Source organism: Pristiophorus japonicus, chromosome 1 (genome assembly GCF_044704955.1).
Source record: "Pristiophorus japonicus isolate sPriJap1 chromosome 1, sPriJap1.hap1, whole genome shotgun sequence".
Classification (NCBI taxonomy): domain Eukaryota; kingdom Metazoa; phylum Chordata; class Chondrichthyes; family Pristiophoridae; genus Pristiophorus; species Pristiophorus japonicus.
Genome location: NC_091977.1, coordinates 110,498,918 through 110,512,127, shown reverse-complemented (window position 1 = coordinate 110,512,127; position 13,210 = coordinate 110,498,918). Strand labels below are relative to the sequence as shown.

At 42.9% G+C, this 13,210-nt stretch overlaps 1 protein-coding gene across 4 annotated transcripts in view; it reads right to left on the bottom strand.

Moving 5' to 3' along the window:
• LOC139265471 (uncharacterized) overlaps positions 1-13,210 on the bottom strand; it is a 359,824-nt gene that overhangs the window by 91,253 nt on the left and 255,361 nt on the right. For all 4 annotated transcript variants that reach the window (XM_070882494.1, XM_070882503.1, XM_070882514.1 and 1 more), the window contains one exon: positions 12,596-12,673. In XM_070882494.1, the coding sequence (XP_070738595.1) occupies positions 12,596-12,673 (78 nt within the window). The remainder of the gene's footprint in view (positions 1-12,595; positions 12,674-13,210) is intronic.

Sequence of the window (13,210 nt, the reverse complement as noted above, 5' to 3'; positions counted from 1 at the left end):
CAGTTCTGTGCCAAACGCGAGCTGATCGACTACAGTCCATTGCATATGCGTCTTGAATCCTGCAGGGGGCAGAAAAGACGTATACCGCATGCGAGCGCCACCTACTAGCCATCTTCTGGTCGGTACATCACTTTACCTTTATTACTAGATTACAGGCAGCAGTGGAAATTGGAACGCCATTAACCTAATCAAGGAATGGCATCGGCCCTCCAGACAGACACATGTATGAGGAGAAGCCAATCAGGAATGGCCCTGGAATCAAGATCCAATCCTGAGGCTCCCTGAGAAACAATGGCCTTAAGGGGTATAATAAGTCAAGCCAAAGATTGTTGGGTCTTTTCTTAAGCACACAGCAAAAGCAGGACCTTTCTCTACAGACCAAGAAGCAGGCCGTGTGCTTTGCCAGAGGGAAGTGACGTATACCTGTTTATAAATCATTATTGTAACATTGTATCTGTTGTAACTAAGTTGATCCATAGGATAGCTGACGACTGCTGATAGATGTGCATGTGTGTGTGTTTAATTAACTATTCCAAATTGTTTTAAAAGATTCAGTCTTGTTGTCAACTTAATGCCAGAGATTTAGAAATCTTACACTATGGTGTAACGGTTGAGTACTGCAGTCACTTTCTTTGCCACAGTCAGAGCTGTCCATGCTGTAGACGCTGGTTGATAATTTGTCCGGAGAAACAAACTTCTCCAAAACTACCTGTCTGAAGCACGGCCTACTGAGACGGAGCTCCTGAAAAAGGTGTTGGAAAATACACCTGGGTCTACAGATCCTGCTGGATGATGAAGGGTGCAAAATTTGTAGGAAACCGCCCCCCCCCCCCCCCCCCCCCAAGTGTTTGGACTCATTGGAAAGGACATTTAATTTGGAACTATTTACTATCTACCAGAATTTTTGAAATCCTAAAGTACACATGGAAGAAATTATGAACTTTAATCGAATTTGGGATTTTACGAGACAAATTTAGTCTGTGTGGGCAGGGCTAGAGAACTAAAGGATGACTATCCTACAAAGAAACCAGTTTGAGTATTGAAGCTGTCTGGGGTATTGAAACTAAAGTAAATTGTCTGGAGAATTGTGGATATTTGAAAACCCTTCTCCACAGGAGACAATAACATAGCGACAATTAACCCAGAGATAGCTAACCATCAACCTGAATCTGGAAAGCCATTTCAGCATATGCATAACAACAAAGGCCCATCCAGCCCGCATGAAAAACCCAAGCACAGACAGACATTGCAAATACCAAGCTAATATTTCCATCAAGAAACAGATTTAAAAGATCGACACACCTGAGACAAGTTACCATTTTAATGAGCCCACCAAAATATGACAAAGAAATATCAAGCCTGCCAAAAATTACACAAAGAATCCGGGCTGATTTGGCGCGAAGATTAGAACAGCCCCAAACATATAACTGGGCCCTGCTTTAACAAAGGGTATGCTATTGCCTCAGAAGACACTGCTAGGGACGCTTAGCAGAAGGTATGCACATAACAACCTAGCATCAAAAAGGGAGAGAGACCACCGCAGCAGTTGTAACTAATTTCTCCAGCCTCGACGTCTTGAAATCGGAAAAGGAAGAAAGAACATCACCATCGCGGCAGCAACCGACCACAGCCAACATGGTACCACCAAAACCACCGCGATCGACCAACTTCAAAACAAAACTCCACAAGGAAGAAACCGAAGAATCGAAAGTTTCCACTCTACAATCTAGGCCTGACTACCAACAGGTGAAACATTATCTAAAAGCACTTTGAAACCTATTTCTAATGAAAGAAAACCGGTACTTACCCAATAAGTCCAAAACACGCCCTACCGCACCAGCGGACACCACCCAACTGAAGATTGCGCAGTAAGAAGTCTTCTCTGACGTTCGGGGTACGGCAAGCAGAACCTACAGAATCCAGCGAACCCCAAAATCGCAAACTACCGCCAACTGACCATAAAGGATTGGTAAACATAGTCCTTGTTTTCCCTGGAGTTTAATCTAGTCAGTGTTAGGTATTGGGAGGTGGGAGGTATACTATTCACTGTCACCCCTTTGAATGTGTGATGTACTGTTCTTTCATTGAGTGATTATAAGCTTAACATTGTATTTTCTTGTCTTTAATAAAACCAAAGTTCTTTTGCACCAAACCAGTTGTCTCTTGCACTTTATCACATTCTCCAAATAAATCCAGAGTTGAGAACCCAAGGGTGTGTGAGCGATTCGAACTGCTTAGAAGGTCAGAGGTGAACCTGATACCCGAGACCACCCCTTACAATGGGTAGTGCTGGGTTGGTCTGGCCATTCTCTGGTGCTGCCTGATTAATCTGCCTTCTGTTACAAGTTCCTGCTGTTCCTCTTTTTCCAACATATAGATCAAGTTTTTTTATTTATTCATAGAATATGGGCGTCGCTGGCAAGGCCAGCATTTATTGTCCATCTCTAATTACCCTTGAGAAGGTGGTGGTGAGCCGCCTTCTTGAACCGCTGCAGTCCTTACGGTGAAGGTACTCCCACAGCGCTGTTAGAGAGGGAGTTCCAAGATTTTGACCCAGCGACAATGAAGGAACGATGATATATTTCCAAGTCAGGATGTTGTGTGGCTTGGAGGGAAACTTGCAGGTGGTAGTGTTCCAATGTGTCTGCTGCCCTGTAAAGTGGAAATTCCCTTTGGGAAGCCCATTGAGCAGCCCTGAGATTCTAATTAAGTGCTTGTTTGGAAATGCAATGCCTTTCAAGGGCAATGCAGAATGTAGAAGGGGGGGTGGGCGTTCCTCAATATAAGAATAAATATTTTTTTGCTTTACAAGCAGTGAGTCCCAACATATGGCCAAAATCTCCATAAGCAATCTAAGTTCAACGATGCCTCTTTAAAAAAGGACTTACACTCGTGCTGACAAACTGCGCCTTTTAAATACTGATGCAGTGTCAAGGATGGGTGGGAAAGCAAAAGTCACAGAATTTAGGACAGATGACGTCATTCTGCCCTATCATGTGCATGTGGCTGCCACTGGGAGAGTGCGCTCTGAAACAGTGGAACCCTGATATCACCATCATAGGCAGTCCTTTGGAATCAAGGAAGACTTGCTTCCACTCCCAAAGTGAGTTCTCTGGTGGCTGAACAATCCAATACGAGAGCCACAGACCCTGTCACAGGTGGGACAGACATTTGTCGAGGGAAGGGGTGGGTAGGGCTGGTTTGCTGCGCGCTCTTTCCACTGTCTGCGCTTGACCTCTTCACGCTCTTTGCGTTGAGACTCGAAGAACTCAACGCCCTCCCGGATGCACTTTCTGCACCTCGGGTGGTCTTTGGCCAGGGTCTCCCGGGTATCAGTGGTGATGTCGCATTTTGCCAGGGAGGCTTTGAGGGTGCCCTTGTAATGCTTCCGCTGCCCACCTTTGGCTCGTTTACCATGACGAAGCTCCGCATAAAGCATTTGCTTAGGGTGTCTCGTATCTGGCATGCGAACTATGTGGCCTGCCCAGAGAAGCTGATCGAGTGTGATTAGTGCTTCAATAATGGGGATGTTAGCCTGGACGAGAACAGTGATGTTGGTGCGCCTGTCCTCCCAGGGAATCCGCAGGATCTTGCGAAGACATCGTTGGTGATATATCTCCAGCGACTTGAGGTGCCTTCTATACATCGTCCATGCCTCAGATCCATACAGGAGAGCGGGTATTACTACAGCCCTGTCGACCATGAGCTTGGTGGTAGATTTGAGGGCCAGGTCTTCCAACACTCTTTTCCTCAGGCGGCCAAAGGCTGCTCTGGCGCACTGGAGGCGATGTTGAATCTCCACATCAATGTCTGCCTTTGCTGATAAGAGGCTCCCGAGATATGGGAAATGGTCCACGTTGTCAAAGGCCACACCGTGAATATTGATAATTGGAGGGCAGTGCTGTGCGGTGGGACAAGCTGGTGGAGGACCTTTGTCTTACGGATGTTAAGCCCTGATGTACATTTGCCTCATCAGAGGTTCCTGACTCCACCAAGGCATAATTGCCAACTTATGCCTTTCCCCAACCCAGGAATTTCAGATACCCCACATTTAATGCAGCAAGTATGAATATTCTGGCACTTATAAATGAAAAATTGTGAGCCTTGTCCCCTTCTAGGTGTTAGTGACATTTCAAAGTGCTAAAAGTGAATTTATAATAGCTGATTATACGATCGGACACGTCCTGCGAAGCGCGGTGTTCACAGAAAGTGCTGGTTGGGAAATTGCGGACCCGCAGCTCATAGGATTACATAGCATCTACAGCACAGAAACAGGCCATTCGGCCCAACCAGTCCATGCCAGCATTTATGCTCCTCTCGAGCCTCCTCCCATCTTTCCTCATCTAAATCTATCAGCATAACCCTCTATTCCCTTCTCCTTCATATACTCTTAAATTCAACCAAACTATTGGCTTCAACCACTCCCTGTGGTAGAGAGTTCCACATTCTCACCACTCTTTGGGTAAAGAAGTTTCTTCTGAATTCCCTATTGGATTTCTTGGTGAATATCTTATATTGATGACCTCTAGTTATGCTCTTCCCCACAATTGGAAACATTCTGCTGTATCCACTCTATCCCAAAACCTTTCATAATTTTAAAGACTTTTATTAGGTGACCCCTCAGCCTTCTTTTTCAAGAGAAAAGAGACCTCACCTGTTCATCCTTTCCTGATATGTATACCCTCACATTTCTGGTATCATCCTTGTAAATCTTCTCTACACCTTCTCCAGTGCCTCTATATCCTTTCTATAATATGGAAACCAGAACTGCACACAGTACTCTAAGTATGGTCGAACCAAGATTCGATACAGCTTTAGCATAACTTCCCTATTTTTCAATTCTATCCCTGATGATCATTAGGCTAAGGTGACAATATCATGATATCCTCTGGAGCAGCTGTTGCGACCAAAGGCCAATACTTTAAGAAGAGCCCTGCTCAGATGTTTAGATTGCTCATCATTTTCCATCCATTTAAATGAATTGAGAGAAAATCAGGGGCTTCAGACCCATGACTTTCCAACCAGAGCCCCATATGAGTGCCATTCTTCATCGGAACGCATGAGTGGAGGTCACTCCGACAGTTTAATGCAAGTGGTAGTTCAGAGCATTGCTCAGCTCTTCAACCAAGGTACTCACTGGCAATCTAAATATCTGAGCAAGGCTCTGGTTAAGATGTCGGCCTTTGGTCGGAACAGCTGCTCCAGAGGACATCATGATATTGCCACCTTAGGATAATGATTGTTTGGGCACTTGTCCAACTCAAATCATTGTAACTGGATTCCACTGTACATGCAGTAAAACATTCTGCTACATCTTTCACTATTCACAGGTTTAGTGATAAGTTTTAGTCACAATTGCTCTGGTGATAATGAGGAGAACATTAAGAGGAAACAAAACAAGATCACAATAGCCAAAATGAAAGATCATACCAATATCAGAATGTTGGAGATACAAATGTTATTTCTTATGTAAATGTAATTGTGTCACATGACTCCATTCTCTCTGAATACACTGATTCTTAGTACTGCAGTGCTAATTTATGAAGTGAGAACATCACAATCAGGCCATAAAGTGGCACTAATTACTTGAAACAGCAGATGGCTTTGAAGAGACCTTGGCTCCTTGCTGTGTAACAAAAATAACGTAATTCAGTTCAGACTTTCTACAAAATTAATTACAGGGCTCCAATTATGTATCCATAGCAATGAAAAACTACATTGGTTATTCTGTCATCTTCATCTAGAGCCTGAACTTTTATACCAAATATAACATTCTCATTAATCTATTCAGAAAATGCAAATGATGAAGTGTCATGATGTAGAACAGATTAGTATCTCAATCTAAACCATTTAGAAACCACATTTCAACCATCAGGGATGGAAATTTGCTAATCCTCAGGCAGCCTAATAAATAAAATGCCACATGTTGGCTAAAACTACACTTTATAGCCGGCCGTTGTTGATAAAATTAACGGTCAAGTCTGTCCCACCTTCCTATCTGGTAGAGGATATTTTCTAAGTTACCTGCAAAAGGATAAAAATCAGAAAAGGTGTCAAGAAAAAAAAAATTAAATGAGATGCTTGAAAAGTTCTTACTTTAGCAACATTTCAAAAATCATCGATTTTCTTTTTCCTCGTTGTGATATCTTCACAGAGCACAGCATACACAGCTTCCTAACATGGCAGGCAGCTCTCTCGGAAGTCTCCGGAATTGCCTGGTTCTGTTTAATGATTAACTCTGCAATTGCAGTACACAATACGTCCACATCCACAGTGTGGAGCTACAAACATTGCAAGCTTACAGACATTGCACTTCTCCCTCCTTAATGAAGAAGCCATCATAACAAACATCATACATAACTTTCATGTTTATACATAACACAGGATATAGACTTATTTTTTTCCATATTTACAAATTTAACTTTACCACTTGTTTTCTGTTTCGAAGAGGATACCTTTGCTCTCGAACAGAACCTTCCAAACATGGTGTCGATTTCACACTCATTCGAGGCTCATCCTGAGGAATGTTTTCCTCCACGGAATTTCCTTGATTTTCATTTGAACTCACTCTAACTTCAGGCTCTTTGTTTTCCTGACTCGGACTCAAACTTTCATTCTGATTCTCTCCCGGAATTGTTTCCAGTACATTGGATTTAGGATTTGCTACTGGTATATCAAAACTATCTGATGAGTCAGAAATAATTGAATCAGTCCCACCTTCAACTCCTTCCATGTCTGTAGGCAAAATATGATTAATAGGAACAAACCTAACCTGTCCATTATCAAACATCTTTACCAAATATGTGCGAGGACCACATATCTTCACCACTCTTCCTGGTAACCACTTTAACCATTTATGGTGATGGTTCTTCACTCTCACCTTCTGGTTTAATTTCACACTTCTCTCTTTTACTCTACCTCTATCCTGATTCTCTTTCTGTCTTAATTGTGTCTCTTCTACGGACTGTGCCAAATTTGGCTTTAACAACGAGAATTTGGTTCGTGGCTGTCATTTGAGAAACAACTCTGCTGGTGTTCTACCAGTAGTTGTATGAGGAGTATTTCGATATGTAATCAAAAAATTAGCCAATTTGTGATTCAATGACAACTGTCGTTTCCTTGGATTTGGATCTAACATTTGTTTTATGAGGGCACGTTTTACAATTTGTACAGTGCGCTCTGCTGCACCATTCGAAGCAGGATGGTATGGTGGAACCTTGGTATGTTTCACACCATTTTTGCTCATGAATTGTGCAAATTCTTCTGAATGAAATTGTGGTCCATTATCTGAAACAATCTCTTCAGGGAGGCCAAATGCAGAAAATAATTTTCGTAAAATGTCCAATGTTTTATTTGTTATTTTCCACATTGGAAACACCTCAACCCACTTCGAATGGCTATCAATCACAATGAACAATTGTTGTCCTTCTAACTCAGCAAAATCAATACGTAACCTTTGCCACACCCTGGGAGGCCATTTCCATGGCTGTAACGGTACTGGTGGTGGTTGCTTGCTTACCGATTGACATGTTGTACACTGACTCACGATGTACTCTATATCTTTATCAAGACCTGGTCACCATAAATAACTGCGTGCAAAACTCTTGGTCAAGCACATTCCCAAGTGCTGGTCATGGAGGTCTCCTAATAATTTGGACGTGAATTTATTTGGTATAACCACTTTTGCACCCCACATGATACAGTCTTTATCTACTGATAATTCATTCCTACGAATGAAGAATGGATGTGTATGTTTATCTGTTACCTGGTTTGGGCATCCATTTGCAATATACTCATACACCTTTGACATCACTGGGTCACGTATGGTTGCTCTACCAATCTCTTCAGCTGTGACTGGCAGTTCATCAATGTATGAAAAATTAAAGCACTTCTTCCCTATCAGGTGTAACTTCTGATGGGGAAGGCATCTAGACATTGCATCAGCATTACTGTTATCAGCTGATCATCTGTATTCAATATCATATGTATATGCTGACAAAATCAAAGCCCATCTCTGCATTCGGGCTGCAGCTAATGTTGGAACTGGGGACTTTGGATGGTGGATGGCTGTTAGGGGCTTATCGTCGTAACGATAGTAAACTTACGACCATACAAATATTTGTGAAACATCTTGACCCCAAAAATTAATGCCAAAGCTTCCCTTTCAATTTGCAGATAATTACTCTCACTGGCACTGAGAATGCCTGAAGCAAAAGCAATTGGTCTCTCCTCCCCACTACTTAATACATGAGAGATCACTGCCCCAACTCCATTGGGAGAGGCATCACATGCTAGCTTAATCTCCTTAGATATGTTGGACTAACATGGTGCTCTCTACCAATATGCCTTTACACTCCTTGATTGCTGTATTGCATTCTTTTGACCACTTTCAATGGATCTGTTTTTTCAAAAGTTAATTCAGTGGATGTAATACTGTTGCCAAATTTGGTAGGAACTTCCCATAATAGTCCAAAAGACCCAAGAATGAACGAAGTTCAGTGACATTCCTGGGAGTGGGTGCATTTCTGATCGCATCCAATTTTTCCATGGTTGGATGTAAACTATCTTTGCCTACTCTGTACCCTAAGTACTCCACTGAGTTTTTAAATAACTCACACTTACGAGCAGACACTCGTACTCTGTGCTTCTCTAGCCGTTTGAGGACTTAATTCAATATGTTATTAAGAATTTGCCTATTTGGTGCTGAAATTAGTATGTCACCCAAACTACCCCTTCAATACCTTGCAAAATCTGGTTCATCACCCCTTGGAATATGGCAGGGGCGGAAGACACTCCAAACGGTAGCCTATTAAATTGATATAGGCCTGGATGAGTATGTATAGGCAAACATGACTTGGACTCCTCATCTAGTTCAAGCTGTAAGTAGACATTCATAAGATCCAGTTTTGAGAAGATCTGACCACCTGTCAGTGTTGTGAACAAATCTTCTATATTCGGCAATGTATTAGGGACATTACCCTCTAGAACCTGGTTTACGGTTACTTTATAATCACCACACAATCTTACCTTACCATCGGACTTAGGTACAACAACAATGGGTGTAGCCCAATTACATCGACCTATCTTACAAATAATGTTCTTAGTCTCTAGTCTTTTGAGTTCTTGCTCAACTTTCTCCTTGAGTGCATATAGTACAGAACGTGGCTTGTAGTAAACCGATCTAGCGTCCTTCTGTACCCTGACACTTGCCTTGAAGCCATGGATCAGACTGCCCATTTCGCAGAACACCTTCGGATACTTCTTGATAACCTCATCCGTTGATGAAAATCTCGTTTCCACACAGAAAATCTTACTCCAATCCAGCTTCAGTGAGCTCAACCAATTTCTTCCTAGTAAGGCAGACTTGTCTCCTTTCACTACTATTAGAGGCAAGTTCTGAAATTGATTTTTATATTTCACCGGTACGGTGATACGACCTACCACAGGAATGTTCTCTCCCGAGTAGCCTCGCAGCTCTATCTTGGATTTCTCCAGTTGGAAATCACGCAATTTGTCACGGTACAGTGACTCCGGTACTACACTCATGGATGCACCTGTGTCAATTTCCATTGGTATCTTGAATCCCACAACGTCTATGTGGATTTTGATGATTTCCGAATTGCTGCCCATTAACCTCGTGCTCCTGATGACGTGTAACTCTAACATCTCCTCGTCCTGTTGTTGTTCTTCCGTGCTATGTAGTCTCTTTGGATTTCTACTCATAGCTTTGAACGCCGGACTCATACCTGTAAAAACTGGTTTACCCTTCAGTCGGCATGCCTTCGCAAGATGCCCAGTCTTTCTGCAGAAGAAACACTCTGCCTTCACATATGGACAACTTTGAGCAATGTGTTGTCCCAGGCACCTATAGCATGACTTCGACGCTCTGTTAGAATTTCTAGTTCCTGAGACTTTCGGCCATGCCCGTCTTTTACTTTGAACCTGCAGGTGATTTACCTCGGTTGACTGACGACCGTAATTATTATTTAATTCTTGGGAATATTGTTTGGCCATGCTCATCGACCTTGCTGTCTGACAAGCAATCTCAAAACGATAGCTTTCAGCAATTTCTAACGGTTTGGGGTTATAGTGCTGCTCCAGCTTCATTAAAATCTCTTTAAGCATTGTGTCCTTTGGCTTGTCAGGCATAAGCAAATTTACAAGAGTTTCATACAATGTCGGACCTGCCTCCAATAAGAAGATCACTTTCTTACGTTCCAACACAGCCCGGTTCTGGACTGCATTGTCTGGAACTTCGATTATGTTATTTGCAGTGAAATACATTTCTAGCCAATCCACATACGCTTTAAAACATTCCCGGTCGTGTCTATATGCCCCCAAATGTCCGATTACACCTGCCATTTTAATCTCTAGCTGTTCACACCGTGTGCTGTATTTTACCTCGGATTTTTGTAGCATTTTCCAAAGACAGAAACTTCCAAAGTCTCTCTGTCGGCTGGCTGAATCCTTCACCAACAAAATTTAAGCTTTAAATCACCCGAAAAATCCCATCTTCCGTCGCCAAATGTGATATCTTCACAGAGCACAGCACACACAGCTTTCTAACATGGCAGGCAGCTCTCTCGGAAGTCTCCGGAATTGCCTGGTTCTGTTTAATGATTAACTCTGCAATTGCAGTACACAATACGTCCACATCCACAGTGTGGAGCTACAAACATTACAAGCTTACAGACATTACACTCGTCATGTCAGTGAAATTTAAAAACAGTTGTAGCAAAGTACCATTAAGAATCAGAGCTACAGCTTCCAATCAGTCTTCTATCAGTGAGTCAGACTGATCAATACTACAGCTTCCAATCAGTCCTCTATCAGTGAGTCAGACTGATCAATACTACAGCTTCCAATCAGTCCTCTATCAATGAGTCAGACTGATCAATACTACAGCTTCCAATCGGTCCTCTATCAGTGAGTCAGACTGATCAATAACACAGCTTCCAATCAGTCCTCTATCAGTGAGTCAGACTGATCAACACTACAGCTACCAATCGGTCCTCTATCAGTGAGTCAGACTGATCAATAACACAGCTTCCAATCGGTCCTCTATCAGTGAGTCAGACTGATCAATACTATAGCTTCCAATCGGTCCTCTATCAGTGAGTCAAACTGATCAACACTACAGCTTCCAATCTTCCAATCGGTCCTCTATCAGTGAGTCAGACTGATCAACACTACTGCTTATTATTTCTTATGTTCTTATGTGTGTGTTGCCAAGAGAAATGAGTCGCACGCTCTTTCCTCCGCAACTCTTTCCACAACTCACATCTGCATCGCGCTGCCATGAATTGTGCATGGGCAATGGGGTTTGTAGTTTAGGCAATCAGAACACCAGTGACTGTAGGCAGTGTAACTCCACTAATACAAATTAAGTGGTACTGATTAATATGCTTCCTTCACAGTGAAGTCCTTAGTATAATGAGAGCTAACAGATACAACACTGCTTAGAATATAAACATTTTCTGGACTTCCAACAGACTCTAATACACACATAGTTTTGTGGGCTCTATCAAAAAGTAATGTGCATACATTCACCGGAATGTTTCCAGCCTTGTCTCCTTCCCTTATAAACATCTTGCACTCTTGGAGGCAGATTTTCTGTTACTGTGCTTGGTGCATTGGATTACTTGGGTGCAGTGTATAAAGGAAAACACTGGGCCGGATTTTTGAGAAGTTTGCGACAGGGTTTTGGCTGTGATTTGACCCTCCGCGGCGCAAACCCGGTCGCAAAGCCCTAGCGGGATCCTCGGGTACCTGTTTGCGGCGGCAATGGAACATACCGCCGGGGAGAGGTGCGCCGACGTGCAACGCCACGGATTGCGTTACCATTGGACTTTCGGCACTCTCCCAACCCGTACGCCAAGCTCAGAATACCGACAGGTCAAACATGTCAGTGCAGCCCTGCCAGCAGCGGTAAGTATGAACACCTGTAATGAAGGTAAGTTATAGTTTTTATTATTTTAATTTTTTTCAGCAATTCGATAGATAAGTGTCTTGTAAATGTTTTAGGGAATTCCCCCACCCCCCACCCCCGCAAAGGCCTCGCTCGCAGTGCTCCCGGCCCCAGACTAAATTTGGCAAAACTCATGTTTTTGCGCCGTGAATCCTCGTGCAACATCCCCCTTACCGATGCAAACGTAAAACCCGAATGTTCGGCCTAACAACAGTAGCGCAGCGAAAACGGTAAGTTTCACGTATCGCTATTGTTTCCGCTGAAAAAAAACAGAAAGCTGAAAATCCAGCCCCAAGCAGGCCAGTAATGGAGGCCACCTGACATTCCACCCAATTAAAATAATATACAAAAAAACATCAGGCAAGTTGTTATGGGTGTACAATCCTTCCTGCTTGATTGTTGCTACAGGTGCTGAGCCCGGGTGATCCAATATGCCCAAGTGCAATAAGAGAAAAATATGCCCCCATGTCTCAGCTTACTTTTGTTCTTGCACAGGGGATAAACCCAAAGAAGACCTCATGACCAAACTACTGTTCCTAATCTTTTCTCTACATGTGCTCTAGAACCTTACTTTTTACTGAAGGACATCACCACAGATCAATGTTAGCAGTAAAGAAAAGGCATTACCTTGTTCTGTGCTTTTTAATCAAAATATTGATGCTTTCATCTGTGAGCTGGCATCCATTGACGAGGAGTCTGTAAAGGCTACAACAAACACATTATTTGGATGCTGTATAGTTTTGCAGACACACACGCAGAACATTTGTTATTTGGAAACTGTAAACCTTAGGACAAGTAACAATTATTAGCTTCTTTTAGCTGAAGTACAGCTACCTGATTATTTTTTCCTCAAGTGGTAGGGGAGGAAGGTGGAGTACATGTGCCAGTTCCATTGCTTTAAATTTCAAGAAAACAAAAAAACTCTGAAAATAAATGTATCTTTAAAATGAAAGCCAGAATAGCAAAATAATACATTTTCTCACTTTCAAGCTACTCAGGCTATATGCATGCATTTCTCGTTCCCCACCCTCTACCATGTCCTCACCAGAACCCGACTCTTGTGCCTTTCAGCAAGCACCTGAGCAGCCTGTTCCCAAAGGCACCACAGAGGGCGAGCAGATACCAGCTCAGACTCCGGCAGTATGTGTCATTTAGAGGCTAGTGTAGCTGCAGGATCTACACAGGGTGAGGCACCAGGCATGAATGGGCTGCAGAAAGGCCAGGGGAAAAGGGTAGCTTGGG